The sequence below is a fragment of the Callithrix jacchus genome, chromosome 3 (genome assembly GCF_049354715.1).
Source record: "Callithrix jacchus isolate 240 chromosome 3, calJac240_pri, whole genome shotgun sequence".
Taxonomy (NCBI): Eukaryota; Metazoa; Chordata; class Mammalia; order Primates; family Cebidae; genus Callithrix; species Callithrix jacchus.
Window position 1 is genome coordinate 122,044,126 of NC_133504.1, and position 25,143 is coordinate 122,069,268.

The 25,143-nt window shown below is 39.8% G+C and overlaps 1 protein-coding gene across 24 annotated transcripts in view; it reads right to left on the reverse strand.

Moving 5' to 3' along the window:
* The window catches only part of ART3 (ADP-ribosyltransferase 3 (inactive)), a 111,656-nt gene that overhangs the window by 34,656 nt on the left and 51,857 nt on the right, over positions 1-25,143 (reverse strand). For 15 of the 24 annotated variants that reach the window (XR_013533071.1, XR_013533070.1, XM_078367059.1 and 12 more), the window contains 2 exons: positions 9,879-9,956; positions 4,286-4,997 (listed from right to left, as the gene is read on the reverse strand). Coding sequence is in view for 22 of the 24 variants with exons in the window: in XM_035293513.3 (XP_035149404.1) it covers positions 4,286-4,997; positions 9,879-9,956 (790 nt within the window). In the remaining 2 variants the exon portion in view is untranslated. Of the gene's footprint in view, positions 1-4,285; positions 4,998-7,332; positions 7,406-9,878; positions 9,957-11,140; positions 11,252-25,143 lie in introns of those variants that run through there. The other 9 variants (XM_078367058.1, XM_078367056.1, XM_078367052.1 and 6 more) reach the window with 3 other exon arrangements.

The window sequence follows — 25,143 nt, forward strand, 5'->3', positions numbered from 1 at the left end:
CTGCCATCCAATCATAAGTGGATCCGCCCCCACCCAGGCATCAATGTCTCATTAACACTTTCCTACCGCCCAGCCTTTTCATCTCATAGTACCTTGGCTACACTGAGTCAAGGTCTAAAAGTCTATCCCCCTTTGAGGCCTACAGCATGCATTACTCTACTTGACCCAGCAGCGATGGTTTTTGGTTCAGTTAGGCAATCATACTTGCAAGAGCCAAAAAGGCCAACCTCTCACCAGTTTACTCAGTTTGTAGAAGAGTCTATGGCAGTGAATAAAGCATACTGTCTAGAAGCAGAGCAGCTTCAGATGTGTTCCTTCAATGCAAGTCTTCACAGGAGTCCAGGGCTGTTATTTTGCCTCCAAATTATAGCTCTAGTTTCAAGGAAACAAGATTACACAAGTGGGTGTAGGGGCCTCTTTAGCTTTCCCTTGGATAATGCCCCCATCATACTGTGGCGTGTAGCCTCATGGATAATTCCCTCATCATACTGTGGCGTGTAGCCTCATGGATAATTCCCCCATCATACTGTGGCGTGTAGCCTCATGGATAATTCCCCCATCATACTGCGGCGTGTAGCCTCATGGATAACTCCCCCATCATACTGCGGCGTGTAGCCTCATGGATAACTCCCCCATCATACTGCGGCGTGTAGCCTCATGGATAACTCCCCCATCATACTGCGGCGTGTAGCCTCATGGATAACTCCCCCATCATACTGCGGCGTGTAGCCTCATGGATAACTCCCCCATCATACTGCGGCGTGTAGCCTCATGGATAACTCCCCCATCATACTGCGGCGTGTAGCCTCATGGATAACTCCCCCATCATACTGCGGCGTGTAGCCTCATGGATAACTCCCCCATCATACTGCGGCGTGTAGCCTCATGGATAACTCCCCCATCATACTGCGGCGTGTAGCCTCATGGATAACTCCCCCATCATACTGCGGCGTGTAGCCTCATGGATAACTCCCCCATCATACTGCGGCGTGTAGCCTCATGGATAACTCCCCCATCATACTGCGGCGTGTAGCCTCATGGATAACTCCCCCATCATACTGCGGCGTGTAGCCTCATGGATAACTCCCCCATCATACTGCGGCGTGTAGCCTCATGGATAACTCCCCCATCATACTGCGGCGTGTAGCCTCATGGATAACTCCCCCATCATACTGCGGCGTGTAGCCTCATGGATAACTCCCCCATCATACTGCGGCGTGTAGCCTCATGGATAACTCCCCCATCATACTGCGGCGTGTAGCCTCATGGATAACTCCCCCATCATACTGCGGCGTGTAGCCTCATGGATAACTCCCCCATCATACTGCGGCGTGTAGCCTCATGGATAACTCCCCCATCATACTGCGGCGTGTAGCCTCATGGATAACTCCCCCATCATACTGCGGCGTGTAGCCTCATGGATAACTCCCCCATCATACTGCGGCGTGTAGCCTCATGGATAACTCCCCCATCATACTGCGGCGTGTAGCCTCATGGATAACTCCCCCATCATACTGCGGCGTGTAGCCTCATGGATAACTCCCCCATCATACTGCGGCGTGTAGCCTCATGGATAACTCCCCCATCATACTGCGGCGTGTAGCCTCATGGATAACTCCCCCATCATACTGCGGCGTGTAGCCTCATGGATAACTCCCCCATCATACTGCGGCGTGTAGCCTCATGATAACTCCCCCATCATACTGCGGCGTGTAGCCTCATGATAATTCCCTCATCATACTGTGGCGTGTAGCCTCATGCCACATATAAAATACAATCTTTTGAACCTATGCAGGATTGGTACAAGAGTACTGCTCTCCTTCCAGGATTCAACAAGGAGAACACCTGGGTATGTCATACCACATTCAGGAAAACCCAAAGCTATGGCCTCTCCTCAAGTATTCACAATCCTCCCAGCTCAGATGCACTTTACCAATCAAGGGTTATGTTTACCACGGGCAATGCTGTAAGGTCACACAGCTGTCATTCCACCTTTAGCAGATTACAGAGAAAGAGTGCTGGAAGATCACCAGGAGGCCATTTTCACAGGAGACAGGAAAAAGGGTTTACTAACCCTTTACTCACACACAGTAAGGCACAACACCATAAAATTTCAGAAGGGTAGAATAAAAAAAAAACAATCTAATACCTTCTAGGTTTCTTTTTTTTAAAGTCTCATTCAAAGTTTTAGTAATCAGAATGGCTTCACACCTTTCAACAACATCTACAGAACCTAGAAGTCATTGGAGGAATATCTTCAAAATTCCAAGAAAAAAACAGTTTCTAAAATAGAAATGCAAATCTATATAAACTGTTACTTGAGCTTAAAAGCAGATCTCTCAGACATGCAGAAACTTAGAACATTTTCTTTAATGGACCATTTCTCAGAAACTTCTGCAGAACCCTCATCCCCAACCACACCAAACAAAGGAGTAATCCAAGAAAGAGCTGCAAATCCAAGAAACAGAAGATCTCTCATGGGAAAGAAGCAACATCTCAGAATGGTAGTGAGGAGAGATTTCAGGACATTCAGCAGGCCTAAAGAGCATATCATGGAGCAGTATGATGAGGGCATTATTCAGGGGAAAGAGGAAATTTGTATTTCTGTCAAAGTATTTTGAGGTGAATTACTGATTGAATATAAAAAAAACTAACAAACAAAAAAATCATTCAATAACCCTGGGGTAAAAGAGGGATTTAAGCACAGAAAAACAACTCTAACTCAGCTATGCCCTGTCTTTACTATGCTGGGAGAATGGGAAGGGGGAAATGGACTTTCAGTGGGAAAGAGGGTGGTGGTTTTCAGAAACTTCTGGTTTACTGATCCAACAGCCATTTCAAATTCCCTTTTCCTTTGTCTCCACACGCACCCCCCGCCACACACACACACACACACACACACACACACACACACACACACTATATTCCCTTGACTGGAGAAAGGCTAATTACTCCCTTTCCAAACTTCTCTGGTAGCTATGGGTGACTAAAAATCTGTTCAAGTCAATGATCTGTAATCAGAAGTCTAGTAAGTGTTTCTGGAAAAGCTTTTACTTTCCTTATTGAACAAGTAGATCTGGCTGTCATCCCTTTCCTTTCTTTTTGTCTTAGACATGAATTGATGCCTAGAGCTGCAACAGTCACAAGTGCAAACATGAATCAACAAACAAAATATGCTAAGGATGGTGGAATAGAAAGAAAGAGCATGAGTGACTGATGACACAGAAGAGCCACTGAGCTGACTCTCAACAGCCTACCTCTAAGACTTATTAAATGAAAGCTGTCAGTCGGGTTTTCTGTTACTTACAACTGAACACAAAAATTCATCACTAACACATGGTAGATGAGGGTTAAATACGCATTCGCTATAGTGGGAAGGCAATACATGATGTCTAAAGATTTAGAAACCAAGAAATAACAAGTTGAAGCATTCTATTTACTTGGAAACATGACAGTAAGCACCTGAAAAAAATAGCTAAAAGAAATAAAACTGGATGCCACTGAGGAGTGGAAATTGGGGAGAGGCAGGGCTGGCGACTGCTATTTTTCTTTTTCTTCTTTTTTGAGACAGGGTCTTACTCTGTCGCCAAGGCTGGAGTGCAGTGGTGTGTCACAGCCTCAACCTCCTGGGCTCAAGCAATCCTCCCATTTCAGCCTCCCATGTAGCTGACCACAGGCATGTGCCACCATGCCTGGCTAGTTTTTAATTTATTTTTATTTTTGTAGAGATGGGGGTCTCCCTATGTTGCCCAGGCTGCATTATTTTTTATTGTAAACCTTACAGTAGGGTCTCTCAACATCAGCACTCCCAACATTTTGGGCCATGTAATTCTTTGCTGTGTGGAGCTGTCCTGTGCACTGTTTATCAGTGTTTCTGTCCTCCACCCATTAGATGTGTCTTTTCCCCAATTGTGACAACCAAAAATACTTTTGACCATTGCCAAATGACTCTGCAAGGCAAAACTGCCTTTGGTTAAGAACCAAAACACAGTTTGCTGGTCATTGGCAGCTTGAGGTTTGGCTGAATATGCCAAGGTGAAATGGCCAAACCCGGCTTGGTTTAGCCTTATAGTACTTTTCTTTTTAACTTTTAGTAATTCTACAAATCTGTGATTTTCATACAATTAAATTATGGGTAAAGAGACAGTATGAAAGGAGCTAGATCAGAAACTGACAAATGTCATTTCACCTTTCAAACACTTCTCACTCTCCTTCACTGACCTTTCCCAGCCTAAGAATCCCATTCCTTCCCTCCCAGACAAGCACAGACAGAGCAGACACTTACCACCTAAAAATGCACACTCATAATGGCTGCAGGTCTTGTTTGTGCTTTGAAGGATGAGGTCATTGCCATCCCCTTCCTGTGACACTTGAAAAACCTCATTTAGAGGTATTAAAGTAATTCTTTCACTTTCTTTATCAAGAAAAATTTCAATGTCAACTCCAAGGCATGTGTAGATGGACAACACAGTTTGCTGGTCATTGGCAGCTTGAGGTTTGGCTGAATATGCCAAGGTGAAATGGCCAAACCTGGCTTGGTTTAGCCCTCCAAATGTAAATGAAGTGCCCTGGCTTGTTCTATACACCACATTTTTGTAACTGGCCTTACAAGGTCTTCTCAGCAACTGCAGGGCTCTTGTCAGGTAAAAGTGAAAAGCTTTGAACTGGAAGCCATAGATATAATCTTCTCGAGATTGGCCAGCCATCTTCACAGCTTCGTTGAACAGATGGTAGAAGGGAGTTTGCTCTTGAGCTTCGGAAATATATGCCAGCAGGGCTATTCCATGGTTATCCTTAAAATTCACAGGGAGAAAAATTTGAGTCTTTCGGGCTTCCCATTTGGCTTTTGCGTTTTCCCACACAGTATCCAATTGCTGGTGGCTTGCTTTTTCCTCCTTTAGTAGTTGGGGAACGTATTTAATTTCCATCCTGTCAGTACATTTCAGATATTCATCATCAAATGCATTATCTGCCATGTCTAACACTTCAGCCTTCACCTTCAAAGGAAAAAGAAATTAATACTTTTGAAATAAGATATTTAATTACTATCATTTTCTCTTACATTATTACCCACCTTCTCATCCCTTGCCAAAATTCTCTCCTTACTTATAACCAACTTTGAGTATTTTTTTAATGTAGGAAGTATATTCCATTGCTACTGATTACTTTTTAGCTGTGACCTATTTGTGTGAAAGAGTAAATGTCATGGGTGAGAGGTATGGGTGGGACTGTGCCTGTGGCTCATTTATCTGGACATTATAGCACAGAGCAAAGAACAATGAATGTGAAGCTAAAGAATTGGGTGGCAGTCCTGGCTTTGAACAATATTCTTAGCTAGATTTCCTCAACCCTTCAAGACTGTTGGGAATTTGAAGCATCACATGGAAAGTATTATTCATGATCTATAACACATAATGACAAATACTACTCCTTTTCCTTTAGGGTTGCCACCTCCCTTGTCCATATGGCTTGGGTAGAACTGATTTTGCACTTCCTGGATAAGCAGATCTAAGCCTAGCAATCAGAACTCCCAGAGGAAAAAAATGTATTTCTCTCTCTAAAGCTGTAAGCTCTAAGGATAATATTGACCTAGAGTTTCCAACAGTTACTTTTAGTGCCATGGAGAATTCTGTCTGAAAATAAAGCAACAAATAAGGCTTGCTGAGCTGAGAGGTAGAGATGAGGCACTGAAAACATACCAGAGACACTGGGCCTAACTGTACCTGAAGACTGTTCCTTGCCAGTTGTAAGAATCAATAAATTCCCTGTTTGCTTAAGCTAGTTTGAATTGTATTTCAATCACATACAACTAAAGAGGCATAATTCCACATACAACTAAATTATACATATACATATGTTCACATACCATAAGAAGCAGGGTGGTATAATGTAATTAACAGTACTTTGCAGCCAGGCAGATCTGAGTTCAAATCCCATTTGTTACTATGTATGGAAGTTCCTTGACATTTCTAATCCCCAAGTTTTCCATTAAAAAAATGAGGATGAAGTGGAGGGAATAATATTTTAGCCGCGGGATGGCTGTGAGAATTAAATTACATAATGAATATATGCAAAGCCCTTTGCCCCATGCCTGGCAAATATCAAGTGTCTTTAACATATGGTGATTATTATTTTTTCATAAGGCCTTTCTCCAGTGTGATGTAACTATTTTATATTACTTCATGCTAGGAATATATGTATTATACTGTTAGTTCCTTAAGGGTAGGATCTGTATTGTATTTATTTTTGAATCCCAAGCACCTAGCATAGAACCAGACAAAATATTCAAGTGAACTAAATTAGAACCCTGTACTCTGGGCTTATGGATTAAAAACTAAGATGATCAAATCTCCCCAGGAATATTATTTATGGATATCTACAAATAAAAGGATAATGCCTCTTTTTCCATTATTCTATATTTGAATGTTGCATAGTTACACAAGTCTGCTTAGGGACCTCAGTTGGAGACTTTATAGACACATTTAGCCAGAAGCTGCTAAAGTTACAGATTTTTTTAAAAAGTTACAGATTCTGTGTGAATGATTCTTAAAAACTCTCACTCTCACTCTGTGTGTGTGTGTGTGTGTGTGTGCGTGTGACAGAGAGAGAGCAAGAGAGACAGATACTAACTTGTAAAAGCAGAAACAAAACTTGCTTCCATATCCTGCTCTAGCTATATCCTTTCCCCTGTCTCTGTTCTCTCCCTCACAGACAAACATCTTGAAAGAGATGTCTATCTTTTCCATCTCCACTTAATTTCTCACTAATATCTCAACCCTCACCCCGTTATGGCTTTCCACCGATTTCTCCACCTGAACAGCTCTCACTTAAGGGGGAATTTCTTCTTACACTCTTTTGTAGACACAACATATTCCAGTTAGCCACTAAATGTTGGAGTTTCTCAAAGCTATGTATTTTCTAACTATCAACTCAATGCTCCCCAGGCAATTATATGCATGCTTACAGTTTCAATTATTTTCCAAATATATATGACCTATCCTGTAAGTGCCAGTCCTATATATAAAATTTATTTGCTTATTTAACACCTCCACTTGAATGTTCAAAGACCCTTCAAAGGTAACATGACTAAGATAAAACTTATAATCTTACAACCACAACGAACTTTTCTTTTAAAACCATCTATTCATTTGCGAACTTTTCCTACATATCTCCTTCTCAGACACACTGTGGCCACTCACTAAGCTTAACGAACATCTCCAGAGTTCTTTCTATACGCCAGGCACTAAGTGTTCAGCAACCTTTAAGGTAGGTACTACTATTAGCCCCCTTTTCTTTTTTCAAAGATGAGGAAACTAAGAGATTGAGACTTACACGGAACTGGAATTTGAACTCAGGCAGTCTAATTCCAGAGTCTTGTCCTCTTAACCAAACTGTTCTGTTGCCTCTAAAGAATGAGAATTTTCCAATGATGAAGACCATAAACATTTATGTAGCACTTGAAGAAGAATGTAATTCTGTCTTCATAACAACCATTATAAAAGGTTGAAAAGACAATTGTTAACACCATTTTACAAATGAGGGAACTGTGCCAGCTTCAAAAACTGTCTTGATTACTAGCCACACAGAATTCTGCCATGGAAGTCACTGAGACCCCTGTACTCCTGGGTTTGTAGGTCAGTTTCTTGCCACAGGAATTTAAGCTTCAGGAGATCAAATCACTGCCATCTCATAGCCAAGAAATGCACTTTCCTCTACAGCACAGAATGTACCAGAGTGCAGCTTGGGCACCAATGGCTGATTTCTCTTCAAGACTTCAACACAGTGTAAGACATCAAACCCTGAAAATACCTCCCACATTCCCTACATTATATGAGAGTTGATCTACTATGTTCCTGTTTTTTTCCCTATGCCTCTAACAAGTCTCCAAATATCTAATTTTAGACAACAAGTCTTTCTGGCCAGACAGCTCAGCTGATTGTGTATTTTGTACGGTGTGTGCCTCGAGCAGTAACAGAGTTCATTAATGCCACCACTATTTAGGGACAACTGAACAGATACTTAAAAACAGATACAAAAGACTAGGTGAACAAGCTGATTATATTCCTCTGATACATCCACTGAGAAAAAAATCCAATACTGATGAAATTCAATTACCAAAAATTTCTTACAAAAATATGGAAATGACCTAAATGTCAAGGAGAGAAATTGGCTAAACGAATCATGAAACAATTATAGAACAAAAACATTTAAAGTATATTGCAAGAGTATATTGAAAACCAAATCAAAGCCACAATGAAATAGCACTTCATATCCTCTAGGATGGCTATAAATGATGAAAAACCAAGTAGCATGTAACACAAGGATGCAGAGATATTAGAACCCTAATATATTGCTGGTGGGATTGTAATACCATGCAGCTAGTGTGAGAAAGTTTGGCAGTTCCTCAAAAAGTTAACACAAAATTACCATATGACCCAGCAATTTCATTCCTAGGTATATACGCAAGAGAAGTGAAACATATGTTCACAATAGGTAATTCCGTTATCATGTATCATAAATCATAACCTCCCAAATTCATTTTTACATATATATTTCCTATATATATAAGTAAACTTTACTCTGTAATGCTAGCCAAATAGTGTTTGTATTATCTCAATACATACAGATTATATGATTAGAAAATTTTTTAAAAAGAAAAATAAGACATATGTTCACACAAAAACTTGTACATAAATGTTGACAGCAACACTATTCAGAATAGCTGTAAAGTGGAAATGACCCAAATGTCAGCTGATAAATGGATAAAAATGCAGTACAGCCATAAAATAGAATATGACTCAGCTATAAGAAGGAATGAAGTATTGATAGAAATCTTGAAAACATTATCTTAAGTGAAAGAAGCCAGACACAAAAGGTCACATATTATATGATGCCATTCAGGTGAACTATCCAGAAGAGGCAAATCCATAGACACAGAAAGTAAATAGTGGTGGCCAGGCAATGGAGGAAAGAGAAAATTGGGTCTGGCTGCTAGGAGGTAAGGGATTCTTTTTGGGTTGATGGAAATTTTCTCCTATCAGATAATGGTGTTGGTCGCAGAACATAATGAATATACTAAAACCTCTGAAATATACAACTTAAAGTGGTGAATTTTTATTGTATGTAAATTATATGTCAATAAAAAATGTGATACAGGCAACAGAATACACAATGATTCTACAGACAATGGATTAGAATATTAAATTTAAAAATGGGTAACATCTTAAGAATTTAAGATATTTTAAAGAAGACATTTAAAATGGTGCACAAATATTCAGAAGTAATGTGATAGCTAACAATGTGGGGGGGAAATCAAGTGAAATATTATTATTTACACAAAAATATGTTACAGGATGTTTAAAGGGTCAATTGCAAATACAATCATAAACGTTCTTCCAGAAAAAAAAATGTGAGAAAATGGTCATTAATTTAAAAACATGTAATCAAACAATGCAGCATTATTTTATTTGGAGAAAAACATTTTCACAACATCTGATGACATGGAGAGACATGTAGCATAGTATTAACTTAAAAAGCAAAGAAAAAAATACTATGTACAGTGCAAACCCATTTTTGTAAATTAAAAACAGTGTACACATAGAAAAAAGCCAAGAAGGCTGTATACACCAACAGATTGGGAATCATTTTCTCTGAGTGGAGGGATTATGAATAATCTTTACTTTCCTCTTTTTGCTTAATTTTAAGTTTTTCAACTTTTGTAGTTAACATGTGCCACATATGTAAAATGAAAAGAGCTACTTATAATAAATTCATTTACCTATCCTACCTACTTTTATTTCCAGCATCAGATGTCTCAGGTCATGTTATATCAAGAATTTCCATTCCAATGACCACATGCTTCCCATTCCCAACATTACCTGGAAAATGTCCACTAGAATCATGGCTGCCAGCAGTATGGTGACTATTTCAAAATGACCTGTCTTCATTTTTCTCTTCTAAATTAAAATAAAGAAATTTCAATTCAGTAGACTCAAAAAAGAGGTTTAGGAAAGTAGTATAGGATGATACTGTATATTTTTTTCATTCAGAATGCAAGTGGATAGCATGATGGTCAGGAAGTGATTATCAATAAATTCCTGATGGGCTTCCAGAGCCATTAGGCTTTATCTACGGGTCTAACACCCTCATTCTACCGAAGAGAAAATAAAAACTCCTGAGAATTTCAGTGATTTGCTCAAGATTAAATCTGTCTATTTCCATACGCCTTCAGACATGTCATCTCTCCCACCATAGTCATATATTCTTCCCATTTCTAAATCTCCCCTCAGCACGCACAGGAATAACACAATCAGATTAAAAAACAGCAGTCTCAAAACGGTCTCCTGCTCCCAGTTTCTAAGAATTACCCAGGATTATGTCCATACATATTATCCCTTCTTCTATCCTCTTTGCACATTAAGTCACGCCCTTTTCAGTGGGATGAAGGAGATGATGAGGCCAGTAGTGGTACAAAGCAGTGGATTATCAGAGATGGCCCCCTTCCCACAAATATCACAATCAAGAGAAGCCCAAGGGTAAAATAAATGCCTTGCATAACTTTCTGAAGGCGGGAACAAGAATAAGAAGGAACTGGGTAGACAACAATTCTAAGATTATACAACTATTGGCTGAATGCCTAATATTCAGCCTAGTATTTATATTCCGAAAGGGGTAAACAGTGGGTCAAGAGGCCCTCAAAGGCTGAAGTTATCACAGAGCCATTAAATAACTCAATTAAAAGCTACAGCAGGTCAACCTACAGTTCCTTCCACATACCTCCAACAAAGTGACACCACTGCAACTCAAATGAAGCTTCCATTTTATCCTACCAATCACCATATTCTGGATTCTAAAAATAAGAATGAACAGCACAAGGGAAGGGAGATAGTTTTCCCTTTTATAGATCATTTGGGCCTCAATTTCCCATATTTCTTCCAAAGCAGTTTTGTTTTTACTAAAAATACTAAAATATAGTACCAACATGTTCCTTTGTGTTAAGCCTCTCTTTCCAAAAAAGATTTGGAATATAAGATAACAGATATCTGTCACAAGGCAATATTACCAAGCAAGCTTTGGATCAGGATTTTCCTTAAAATTGTTCATATCTTTAGTCTGAGTGTAAAGAAGCCAAAAGGTTTACCTGGCTTTTATGCCTTTGGAGGAAGTTTAAATGATGCTAGGCCTCAAACTGACTCCCCCACTCTCAGCTGTGGTAAGCGAGTCTTCAGGATGGGATGTTGTTGACAGTGAGAACTGAGAAGGGAATGCTTTTCTTTTTATAAACACCCCCAGCAGTAACTTGGCAGTGGCACATTACCCTACTTGTGTTCTGCTATTTATATCTGGCCCCCACACTATGCCTTGGAATCACTGCTGTTAACACTTTAAATTGCCAAGAGGCTTGTAAAGCCATAGCAATTCCCTTTAACCACACAGCTCTTTCAGTTCTGAGCCCACAGTTCTGGGCTTCACTCAGAGAGAAATCACTTCCCATTCCTAATCCTTTGACACTGAGATATCAAACTAAAGAATTGATTTTACTCTAGGCTAAATGATTCACATAAATAAAACGCCTTGCTTTGTTAATCACTGGCAATGGTGACAGCTATCACCATTCACTCAACTAGTTAGTTTACTGCATGTATTTCAGGTACTGTGTCAGGTGTCAGGGTACACAAGCAAGTAAAACATGTACTAAAAAGCACTCACAATCTAATAAAAGACATGAATATGCATACTTAACCAAAATACATGTGAAGAATCCCAAGTACAGACAAAGTCCAGTGATATCCCTAAGGAGAGAAGGATTTGGTAATGCCTGCAACTATAGCTCTCATTTGAGTAATGTATACGTGGTAAATATACTGACTCCAATGCTGAGGAACACTTACGGTTTTACTGACTGTGGATTTTTAAAAACTGCAGAAACGGTTGGGTAGGTGTGGCTCACACCTCCCAGCACTTTGGGAGGCTGAGGCAGATGGATCACAAGGTCAGGAGATCAACACCATCCTGGCCAACATGGTGAAACCCTGTCTCTACTAAAAATACAAAAATTAGCTGGTGAGGTGGTGAGTGCCTGTAATCCTGGCTACTCGGGAGGCTGAGGCAGGAGAATTGCTTGACCAGGGAGTCAGAGATTGCAGTAAGCTGAGATTGTGCCACTAGACTCCAGCCTGGTAACAGAGCAAGAACTCCGTCTCAAAAAAACAAACAAAAAACCCACAAAAGTATCCTAAGAAATTAATGCATACACCAAAATACATTAATAGAATGTTGATAGTATCCCTACTCATAATAATTTCAAACTGGAAACCATCTAAATGTTCATCAACAGAACGGATAAACTAGTATATTCATACAATGGAATTTTATATAGCATTGAAAATGAACAAATTCTGATCATATATAACAATATAGATAAATCTCACAAAATTTTGAGCAAAAAAAGAGATACAAGCATGTTTATACTGTATGATTTAATTTATATCGAGAACACAATTAGGCAAAACACATCCAAGGCTTGAGATGTTAGAATAGTGGTCACCATGGGGAGTAGCTAGTAACTGGAAAGGGCACAGAGAAGCATCTGAGATGTTAGATGGGTTCTGCTTTTTGCTATGGGTGTCAATTATATTGACACATTCAGTTCATGAAAATTCAGCAAGCTATATACTGATAATATGTGTATTTTTTGTACACACACATATTATCTCAAGAAAACATTTTAAATTATCATGAAATACACCCATATTTACAAAAACCAACTTTACTCTTTAAAATTTGGAAAGTTTCAACTTTTTCCCACCTCGCTGGTGAGACAACCTAAAATTGAATACATAGCATAGACTCACTCCCAGAAATAACATTTTTTTAAAAAAAGCAGGAGTTTGGTTAGACAGGAAAAAGAGTTTGCATGTTTTCAGGCCTTAGGTTTACATTGACCTGCTTTTAAGTCTGAGGCATGTAGGCCTACAGAAGTTCTCGTCACTGCTTCCCAAAACCTGCCAGATTCATCTATATATCACACAAAAGACAATGTTTGGCCAGTGCAGTGCTCAAGTCTGTCATCCCAGCACTTTGGGAGACAAAGGTAGGCAGATCACCTGAGGTCAGGAGTTCGAGACCAGCATGGCCAATATCATGAAACCCCGTCTCTACTAAAAATACAAAAATTAGATGGTCGTGTGGCACGCACCTGTAACCTCAGCTACGCAGGAGGCTGAGCAGGAGAACTGCTGGAACCTGGGAGGTGAAGGCTGCAGTGAGCCAAGATCATGCCACTGCACCCCAGCCTGGGAGACAGAGCAAGACCCTGTCTCAAAAAAACCTATAACTCAATCAAGACAGTTGCAGGTGGCAAAAAAAAAAACAACGTTTACCCAAAAGAGAACATAACAAATGCCAGATCACATTCACAGCAAGTTTGGCCTTGTTTATCCCCAATATGATTTTGCTCCATTCTGTTTTGTCCCAGTTTTTAACTTGATTTCTTTCATTCATTCATTGAACAAATATTTGAGTCCTTAAAAAGTACTAAGAACTGCTTTAGGTACTAGAGGTATACCAGTGAACAAAATGGATAAATATCTTGCCTTTGTACAGTTTATATTCTTGTGAGGAGGGTGGTAAAATAGTTAAAATAAATAAATATGTAAATTATGTAAGTATGTTAGAATGTAGTAAGTGCTATGGTTTTGCCTTTCGTTTATAAGTAGCACAAAGGAGACTAGGAGTGCATGGAGTGTTTGCAATTTAAATTGGATGGCTAGGGAAGACTCACTGAAAGGTGGTATTTGAGCAGAGACTTGAAGGAGATCAGCCATGAAGACTGTGGTTGCCAAACAGTGAATAGCACATACTAAAGTCCTGAGACAAGAGAATGCCTACTTTTGTTTGAGGAATAGTAAGCAGGCCAATATGATTGGAACAGAAGAGTAGTACAAGATAAGGTCAGAGGTGTAAGGGGGGTGCTGGGAAGATCATGTCAATCTTTGTAGGCCACTGTAAGAACATTGGCTTTCACTCTAAGAGAAGAGGAGCAAATCACAGGTTTTGAAAAGAGGTATAACATGGGGCGTGGTGGCTCATGCCAGTAATCCAAGCACTTTGGAGGCCAAAAGAGGTATAACATGATCTGATTTACTTTTTTAAGAGGATCACTCTGGCTGTTATGCTGAGAATGGTCTGTAGGGTGAATGTAAGAAGACTAATTTACAGGTTATTATAATAATGCAAGCAGAGATTATGATGGCTTGAACCAGGATGGCAGCATTAAACATAATGAGAAGTAGATGTGTGTGTATGTGTTGTTGCTGCTGCTGAGGTGGTATGACATAGATGTCTGAGTGGATGGTGGTGTGATGTGGACGTCTGAGTGGATGATGGTGTGACGTGATTGTTTGAGTGAAAAGCATTTGCGGGTTCTAAAAGCCTATTGTATTTTCAAAAATGTAGTAACTCACAAAAAAGTAAATGAGAATGATCTATAAAGATACCAATGTATTATACAATTAAAGTGCTTGTAATCTTAGAGATTTGGGAAGCCAGGGAAGGAGTATCTCTTGAAGGCAAAAGTCCTGGCCTGGGCAACACCTTGTCTCTACAAAAAATTTTAAAATTAGCCAGGTGTGGCGGCCCATGCCTGTAGTCCTAGCTACTTAGGAGGCTGAGGTGGGAAGATCTCTTGAGCCCAGGAGTTCCAGATTACAGTGAGCTATGATGGTGCCACTGCACTCCAGCCTGGGCAACAGAGTAAGACCTGGTCTCAAAAACAAAAATGAAAAAATGTTTAGACTTAAACGTAGGATATATTTTGAACACTGAGGCAATAGGATGCACTGACAAACTAGATGTGGGCTGCAAGAAAAAGAGGAGAATAAAGAATAGCTCCAAGATTTGAGGCTTGAATAACTGGAAGGATGGAAGGATGGAGTTGTCATTGATTGCCATGGAGAAGACCGTGTGTGGTAAAAGTATCTTGGAACTCAAGTGAAGAAAATATTTTCAAAAGAAAGGAAAAATCAAATGTGTTAAAAGCTTCTGATAAGTCAAGTACAATGAGGACGGAGAACGGAGAACTGACCATGGGATTTAGCAATGTGGAAGACATTGAAGGTTTTAATAAGAGCAAGTCTGATACAGCAGTGGGGATGAAACCCTGGTTAGAATGGCCTAAGAAAGAATGAAAAGAGGAATTGGAGATGGTTGAAATCTTCAACTCCTTCAAAGAGTTTTTCTATAAAGGACATAAAAGGAATGAGGCAGTACCTTGACAGTGGGATTGGGGAAAAGGTAAAGAAGAGAATCCAAAAAAATTTTTTCTTTTTTTTTTTTTCTGTTACTCAGGCTGGAGTGCAGTGGCACGATCTTGGCTCACTATAGCCTCTGCCTCCCAATCTTGGCTCACTGCACCCTCTGCTTCCCCAGTTCAAGTGATTCTCCTCAGACTCCTGAGTAGTTGGGATTACAGGCACCCGCCACCAAGCCCAGCTAATTTTTGTATTTTTAGTAGAGACAGGGTTTTACCATGTTGGCAAGGCTGGTCTCAAACTCCTGGCCTCAAGTGATCCGCCTGCCTTGGCCTCCCGAAGTGCTGGGATTAGAGATGTGAGCCACCACATGAGGCCAGAAATTTTTTTAAAAGACAGAAAAAGCCAGCATATTGGATATGATCCAGTAGATAGAGGAAAAAAATAATAGGAGAGAGTGGGTAGAATGACTGGGTCAATCTTCTTAAGTAGGCAAAATGGGATGAGACATAGTATACAAGCAGATGAGGTGGCCTTAGAGAAGAGCAGGAACAGTTCATCTAACACGGAGAGGAGGGAAGGCTCAGTATATTGGAAGGTGCTGGAAAGTAGAGGTTGCAATAAGAATTTTCTCCTACTTCAGTTTTCTCAAAAAAGTATTAACAAAAGATGAAGGTTGAAGTGACAGAGATTTGAAGAAACTGGAAAAAGAATCAACTAGTCATCTAGAAAAGGAGAAGAGTGAATGCATTATGATTGCTGGGCTGTATTAAAGGCCTACTTGAATTAAAAATGAAACCACTTAAGGTGGTTGTGTTTTTCTCCAACTACATTCCGTTCCATGATAGATGCAGACTAAGCAAAATTGTACTGAACAAAGACTGTAGTTTTCCAAGCAAGAAAAAAAATGATTATTTTATTTTAATGATTATGGGCAAAAGATCTGAATTTAATGATTATGGGCAAAAGACACTTCACAAAGAAAGATACATAAATAATAAACAGGTAGAAAATGATATTCAGTATTATTAGCATCAGGTGATACACTATACATTTGGGAGGCTGAGGCAGGCAGATCACAAGGTCAAGAGATCGAGACCATTCTGGTCAACATGGTGAAACCCTGTCTCTACTCAAAATACAAAATTAGCTGGGCACGGTGGTGCATGCTTGTAGTCCCAGCTACTCGGGAGGTTGAGGCAGGAGAATTGCTTGGACCAGGAAGGCGGAGGTTGCAGTGGCCAAGATCGCTCCACTGCACTCCAGCCTGGGGGACAAAGACTGTCTCAAAATAAATTTTAAAAAAAACAACAACAAATGAAAACACTATACATCCACTAGAATAGCTAACATTAAAGACTAACAACATAAGATGTTGATGAGAGTATGGAGCAACTCAAACTTTCATACATTGCTGATGGGAATGCAAGATGATACAGTTATTTATGACAACTGCAACAATTTGGCAGTTGTCATAAAGTTAAACATATGTATTTACCATATGACCCAGTAATTCCACTTATAGAAATTTATTATACTTAACAGAAATTAAGGTGTATGTTCACATATGTCAAATGTTAATAGCAGGCTGATTCATAATAGTCAAAAGCTAGAAACAACCCAAATGTCCATCAACTGGTAAATGGATAAACAAATGAATTAGCACTCAGCAATAAAAAGGAAAAAAATCCTTGAAATATTAAACATAGAGTTACCACATGATCCAGAAATTCCACACCTAGGCACATATCTTGGGTATATGCCCAAGATTCAGAAATTCCACTCTGAGGCCTGTATCTCGAGTATGTTCACATAATATCTTCTGTACACAGCATATACACAATGTACATATCTAAATTTATAGATAATATTGCTATGAACAGTGTATTATCTATAAATTTATAGGCAAAATGTAGTCTAGATTTCACTCCAAATGTCCACCAACTAGTAAATGGATCTACAAACTGTGATATAGCCACACACTGGAATATTATTCTACCATAAAAAGGAATTAAGGCCAGACGTGGTGGCTCATGCCTGTAATTCTAGCACTTTGGGAGGCCGAGGCAGGCAGATCACTTGAGGTAAGGAGTTCAAGATTAGCCTGGCTAACATGGTGAAACCCCGTCTCTACTAAAAATACAAAAATTATCCAGGTGTGGTGGCACATGCCCATACTCCCAGCTACTTGGGAGGCTAAGGCAAATTGCTTGAACTTGGGAGGCAGAGATGCAGTGAGCAGATGGTCACACCACCACCCTCCAGCCTGGGTGACAGAGACAGACTCTGTCTTAAAAAAAAAAAAAAAGGAATTAAGTACTGATACATTATATGAAATATCCAGAATAGACAGAGCTATACAGACAGAAAGTAGATTAATGTTTTTATAGTGCTGGACATATAATGAGGAAATGAGGAAGACTGTTAATGCATACCAGGCTTCTTTTTAGAATAATGAAAACATTTCATTGCCCCAAAAAAGTCACTACATGTCCTTTGCAGTCAATCTCCTCCCTTCACCCAAGGCTCTGGAAGTCACTGATCTTCTTCCTGTCACCAGTTTAGCCTTTCCTAGCATGACATGTAACTAATCATACAGTCAATGTGTAGTTTTTTTTATGACTGACTTCTTAGTATAACACTATGAAATCTATCCATGTTGTTGCATATATCAGTAGTTCTAAAAATGACTGCAGTGATGGTTGCACAGATCTGTGAAGACACTAAAAACTATTTAAGCCATGCACAGTGCTTGGGGTAGCTGAAGGAGGATCACTTGAGCCCAGGAGTTCAAGGCCACTGGGGCAATACAGTGAGACCTCATTTCTGAAAAACTAAAACTAAAACAAACCTATATAAGTGAATACTTTAAATGAATAAATTTCTTTCTTTCAAACTTTTATTTTAGGCTCAAGGGTACACATGTAGGTTTGTTATGTAGGTAAACTTGTGTCACAGGGGGTTGTTGTATAGATTATTTGATCACCCAGGTACTAAGCCTAGTACCCAACAGGTATTTTTTTCTGATCCTCTTCCTCGTCCCACCCTCCATCCTCAAGTAGGCCCCAGTGCCTGTTGGTCCCCTCTTTGTGTCCATGTGTTCTCATGATTTGGTTTCCACTTACAAGAGAGAACATGTGGTATTTGGTTTTCTGTTCCTGCATTAGTTTGCTAAGGATAATGGCCTCTAGCTTCATCCATGTTCCTGCATAGGACATAATCTAATTCTTCTTATGGCTGTATTCACATTCCATAGAATGTGATTCCATGTAATCTAATTCCATGGTGTATATGTACCACATTTTCTTTATCCAATCTTCCTAAATGAATTGTATAGTATGTGAATTATATCTCAATAAACCTACTTTGAAAAAGAATAAACTATTAATCCATGCTACAACATAGGCATGAGGGAATATTTTTTGGGTAATGAAATGTTTTATATCATGATTGCAGTAGATGTTATATGATGATATAGATTCATCAAAAGTCACAGAATACTTCAAATTTGTGAATTTTATTTATATTAATTATACCTAAGTAAGCTGAATTTAACAAACAACAACAAAAGCTATCTTGCCTACATACTCCCTGAAATTTGTGTACCTCCAGAGATATATGTATCCCAATTTGAAGACTACCACAGTAAAGCATCTGTAATGCAATGGCCCATGAGAGGTGAGGAAAGAGAACTAGGTGAGCCAAAGGAACCTAGAATTGTGGTAAGGTAAATACAAGGTACATGTATCTTAAGAGACTGGATGCCAAGGCAGGACATTACAGTAGTGAATGCAAATTTCTGTCATCCAAAGACCAAGCAGGATCAGACACCTCAGGGAAAGCCAATGACACTAGAGGTCAGCACTAGAACAAGATACTTCTCCAATGGCAGGCCACTGCTTTTAGGAAAAGAACTCTGAATTTAAATATTTATTCAAGAAAACTGTTTCAACTTAGAAGTGACTAAATTTTAATTGACAAGTTTAAGTGTTTTTACCATTAGTTTTTACTGTTACCAAGTCTTAACTGACAAGGTTAATGTTTTACATGGGGGTTTGTGAACTAAGTTGATTTCTAATAAAGAGAAATACATATTCCTTTTTGCACATGATCCCCCACACTATGACAATCTGACACTGGGAAAAATTGTAGCTGTTCTTTATTCTCTGTTAGTTCTGTGTTCTAGCTCACACAGGGTGGTGAGACCCTCTCACCCTGTTCGATGGCCCTCCTACAAACTCCAGATGTGCTTCCCTGCCCCTGGTGGGCATCTTCTTACATAAGATTGTAAACTAGTTTGTATCCCAGTTACCTTCCCTAAACACAAGGGGACACCTAGGAATTCTATCATGACAACTCTTATTTTAGAAAACTGGAGAGGATCTTTTGTCCTTTCTCAACTCATCTGCTGCTTTGTTATGTTCAACTTGTTAAACACGATGCTTTTGCTAGGAGGCCTTAAAAATTCTCCAGTTTGCCCAAGTGACAGTGGCAGCCCCTCTAGTTGGCCTGCCATCATCCCAGCTGTGGCAGGAAGGTGTGGCCAGGGCTGCCTGGGTGGGGGCAACTGCCCAAGCCATGGCAGCAGACTCGGGGTCCCCACCGCCCTTACAAGCTTGCAAGTGCCACTCCCACTGCTTGGCTTCTCTCTGCTGTTGGCTCCCCCTCCAATCTTGGAGCAAAGTCAGGCTGAGCCCAGGATTCATGAACAGTGGGAGGCAGAGTCCCAAGTGGAAGGTGGGGGTCCCTGGTAAGGTCTGTCAGGTCAGGGAGGGCCTGAAGGCTGTGAGCCAGGCTCATTCAAAGGTAAGTCAGTCCCACTGACTAGAGTGGGAACTGGTGCTTTTTCCAGTCCTGCCCATGACCACCCATGGGTCAACTAGCATGCACTTCCTCTCCTCTGAAGCTGGTAAACAGCCAGACTCAGCCAGAGCTGAACAGATGACAGGATGACCAGCAGCAGAGAGGAGTTACTCTCTCTGCTAATACCTGCAGAGACCTGCAGAGACTGCCGAACCACCTGACTGCAGAGAGGAGCAGACCTCAGGACAACCAGCGAGCAGAGAGGAGTTGCCCTCTCCAGGGCCTTCTCTCCGCTGAGAACTGAACACTTGATGGATGACCTGCGGGCCTACAGAAGGGAGCTACCCACTGTGGGTCTCCTTCTGAGTGGTTCTAGCACTAAATAAAGCTCCTCTTCTTCCTCACCCTTCATTTGTCTGCATAGTCATTCTTCTTGGATACAGGACAAGAACTCGGGCAAAGGCCCCATTGGCAACAGAGGCTTATGAGAGAAGAAAATCAGTATCCCAAAGATCCTATAACACAAGAAGTATGAAAAGAAAAAAATCTTTGCTGCTAAAGGATTCCCTGAAAATTACTAGGGCATTTCTAAAACTACATCAACCCTTTCCAGGGTTTCAATCCAGAGGAGCCACAGGAGCCTGAATTCTCTTTTCTCCTTTTCTCTGTTCTACAATCAGGTCTTCTACTCCCAATTCCTGTTAGGGGTACTTTCTATGTGCTATTTCTTTCGCTTTTATCCTATGTACTTCTTGTTCTGCCATTATCAATCTTTTCCTTCCTTTAGATTGTAATAACCGAGCAAGTCAGAAGGAAATGCGCCACGTTCTGAGTTCCAAATTAAGAGTCCCTTATTAATTAGCCAGCGACCGAGAGTCAGCTCATGCTCCAAATCTCTCGGCCCTGAGGAAGGGGCTTGATTTCCCTTTATACCTTGATTTAGGTGGGGGAGGGGGTACCTAGCTGAAGTGGAATTTTATAGAAGCAGAACAGAAGTTAGAATTTTATAGAAGTTAGATAAAGAAGCTGGTAACCATGGGGCAGGAGGGTCCCAGGATTGCTGGTTGCTAAGGGTATTTCCATACAATCACTAAGGGGAGCAGCAGGGGGAACATTCCCTACAATCAATCACCAAGGAAGGTATTCACAATAGCAGACAGACTTGCCAAGCAGGATGTGGTTACAATGGTTACAGGTACTGAGATCAGTGTGAACCACCCTTAACTGTTCAAAGCTTTGAGTGCAGCCTGACCCAGTAATGCACCTGTGAGGGCTGTGGCAGGGAGGGAGAAGCTAAACTGGAGCTTACTGCTAAGATGGAGTCAGTTAGGCTAAAACAAGTTAGGTTATTACGAGACCACTAATCATAATCTAAAGGTGACTGGAATACAGACAGACTTTATAAAGGGAACGAAATACATATTTAGTATTTCAAAATAATGCAGATTATCCTTATAACATTCAATATATAATGATTATATTGCTTTATTATATTTGACATATTGATGTTATATAATGCAACATATTCATATATATGTATGTATTATTACAATGTAATATATTATATTTGTGGAAACATCTTATTGGCAAATTTTAGGCCTCTAATTTAATTCTCAACTTTCTTTCCCCCTCTTGCAGTGAGAGACACACATTCTTATCAAGGACAAGGAGTCTCTATGGCAATGATTTCAAAGACAGAGAGGGAGATTGGGGGGAGGGTGTGTGTGTGTGTGTGTGTGTGTGTGTGTCCTGCAGGATTGTATCAGAATGTGGGAGGTAAAGCAGGTCCTTGAATAAGACCATTTCACTGTAACATTAATGACAAAAAATCCTGATTCTCAGCCAGGGTCACTGTCTGTGTGGATTTTGCACATTCTCCCCATGTTTGTGTGGGTTTTCTCTAGGTACTATGGTTTCCACCCACATTTCAAAGATGAGCATGTTAGGTGAACAGGTTTGGAAATGAATGAATGAATACCAATTATTGTATAATAAAAATTCCTAAAGCATACAATAATCATACAAATGCACAAGATTAAATGATTCGGCACAAAAGCACTCAGTGAGCCCGCAGTACTTGTGATTGTTTTTTAATTTTGTGGTGCTAAGAGGGGCTCCTCGCAATTTTTGCTTTACAAACACTACCTCCTTGATTAAACTCACCACCGCTATGGCTACCATAACTCACACCTGTAACCCCAGCACTTTGGAAGGCTGGGGTGGGTAGATCATTTGAGCTCAGGAGTTCTAGACCAGCTTGGTCAACATGATGAGACCATGTCTGTACTAAAAATACAAAAATTCACCAGGCACGGTGGCTCACGCCTGTAATCCCAGCACTTTGGGAGGCCGAGGCGGGTGGATCACGAGGTCAAGAGATCGAGACCATCCTGGTCAACATGGTGAAACCCCATCTCTACTAAAAATACAAAAAATTAGCTGGGCATGGTGGTGCGTTCCTGTAATCCCAGCTACTCAGGAGGCTGAGGCAGGAGAATTGCCTGAATCCAGGAGGCAGAGGTTGCGGTGAGCCAAGATCGCACCATTGCACTCCAGCCTGGGTAACAAGAGCGAAACTCCCTCTCAAATAAAAAAAAAAAAATTATTTTTTTACTCAGTATTCCAACTCCCATCTTTCTACCAACACTGATGATTAAAACAATATTTTTACTACATTTTTAAGCATCCACTTTCAATATTCTCTTTTTAGTACTCATTTTGTAAGAAGAGGACATCAGTGCTGTTACCCTTCATCTCCTTTCTGCCTTTCACCTCCCAACTTCCATCAGTAGTTCTTTTATCTACATTGTCAAAACGTACTAACATTTGCTTTCTGTTCTGTAGCCATGCTTTAAGTACAGGTCTATGCTAAAATTAAAAATCAAAAATATAGTTTACTGCAAGTATATTGCAAACAGGTATATACTCTTTAGTATAAACACAAGACACAAGATTTTATTTCCATCTCGGTTGTTCCAACGTTATGATCACTATTTACACTCAACAGAAAACATCTTTATGTCAAGATCAAATGTAAACTTCTTTCCCATACTCCACTAATCCCTTAAAATCATGTCCCACATTTGTCTCTTTCATATTTAGACGATTAAAATGTTTTATTTTTCCTTTAGTTTCTGAGTGCCTTTTTTGGTGGTGATGGTAGTGGTGATAGTGGTGGTTGGGAAAATATTGTCTCCATCATACATCTACTCTGCTTCTATTTCCAATTCTATTGCTTGGAATCCATTTTGTTCTTATTCTTGAAGACCAGTTCTAATCTGGACCCACTGCTTTCCAGGCCAACAACTAGGATACTAGAAAACCTTTGAATTGAACCCCTGGGTACTTTTTCCATTTCTTGTATTTGACAGTGCTTTTTTGTATTTTTAAATTTATTTTTTATCGCATGCTACTGCATCTGCAGCTTTTTGATTATATTTGTCTTTATTTTGTAGGAATATATTCTGAAATTATTTCCTGAAGAAGAATGCATGAAAGATAAACATTTTCAGTGTTTTCATTTTTGAAATGTGAATCTGATGAACAGTTTGGCTATTATATAATTCTAGGTTCAAAATAATTTATCCTCAGAATTTTGTTTAATACATGAATCTCTAAAAGATTTGTATAAATTCAATGTTTAATGCCAAAATTATTCCATCTTTCACAATCATTGTTTTAAAGTAATTTTCAAGTGCAGGCTTTATAATACTTTTAGCTTTCTTGTTTTTATGGTTTTTAAGTCTCTGTCAAATAGTTAACGATATATAAATATATAACTACTTAAATACCTATTGGGGAGGGTGGATCCAAGATGGCCAAATAGGAACAGCTCTGGAGTGCACTTCCCAGCAAGAACAACACAGAGGGTGAGTTATCACTGCATTTCCAAATGAGTTATTACTGCCCACAGACAAGGAGATTCCTAGGCTGAAAAGCACAAGTTTCCAGCACGGCTATTTCAGCTGGCACAGCGGGTCTCCGCACAAAAACTCACACAAATCTAGGAAGCCAATTCAACTGGTGCCTGGAACGCCTGGAAGAAAGAGCTGCCCATTCAACTGAAAAAAAGGGGGCTGAAACAGGGAGCCGGGTGATCTGGCTTCGCGGGTACCACCCCCACAAAGACCAGCAATCTGAAACGCTCTGGATTGAGAGTTTCACAGCAAGCAGAAACCCTACAAGCCAGAAGAGAGTGAGGGCCAATATTCAACATCCTTAAAGAAATTTCAACCTAGGATTTTATATACAGCCAAACTAAGCTTCATAAGTGAAGGAGAAATAAAATCCTTTACAAATAAGCAATTGCTCAGAGATTCATCACCACCAAGCCTGCCTTACAAGAACTCCTGAAAGAAGCACTAAACATAGAAAGGAACAACCAGTACCAGCCACTCCAAAAATGTACCAAACAATAAAGAGCATCGACACAATGGAGAACTTGCATCAACTAACGGACAAAACAACCAGGTAGCATCAAAATGGCAGGATCAAATTCACCCATAACAATATTTACCCTAAATATAAATGGGCTAAATGCCCCAGTCAAAAGACACAGACTGGCAAATTGCATAAAAAGTCAAAAACCATCAGTGGGCTGTATCCAGGAAACCCATCTCACATGTAAGGACACACAAAGGCTCAAAATAAAGGGATGGAGAAAGATTTACCAAGCAAATGGAGAGAAAAAAAAAGCAGGAGTTGTAATCCTAGTCTCTGATAAAATAGACTTTAAACCAACAAAGATTCAAAGAGACAAAGAAGGGCATTACATAATTTTAAAAGGATCAAAGCAACAAAAAGAGCAAATGATCCTAAATATATACACACCTAATAGGGGAGCACCCAGATACATAAAGCAAGTTCTTAATAACCTACAAAGAGACTTAGACTCCCACACAATAATAGTGGGGTACTTTAACACTCTACTGTCAATATTAGACAGATCAATAAGACAGAAAATTAACAAGGATATACAGGACTTGAACTCATACCTGGAACAAGCAAACCTAATAGATATTTACAGAACTCTCCACCCCAAATCCACAGAATATACATTCTTCTCAGCACCACATCACACCTACTCTAA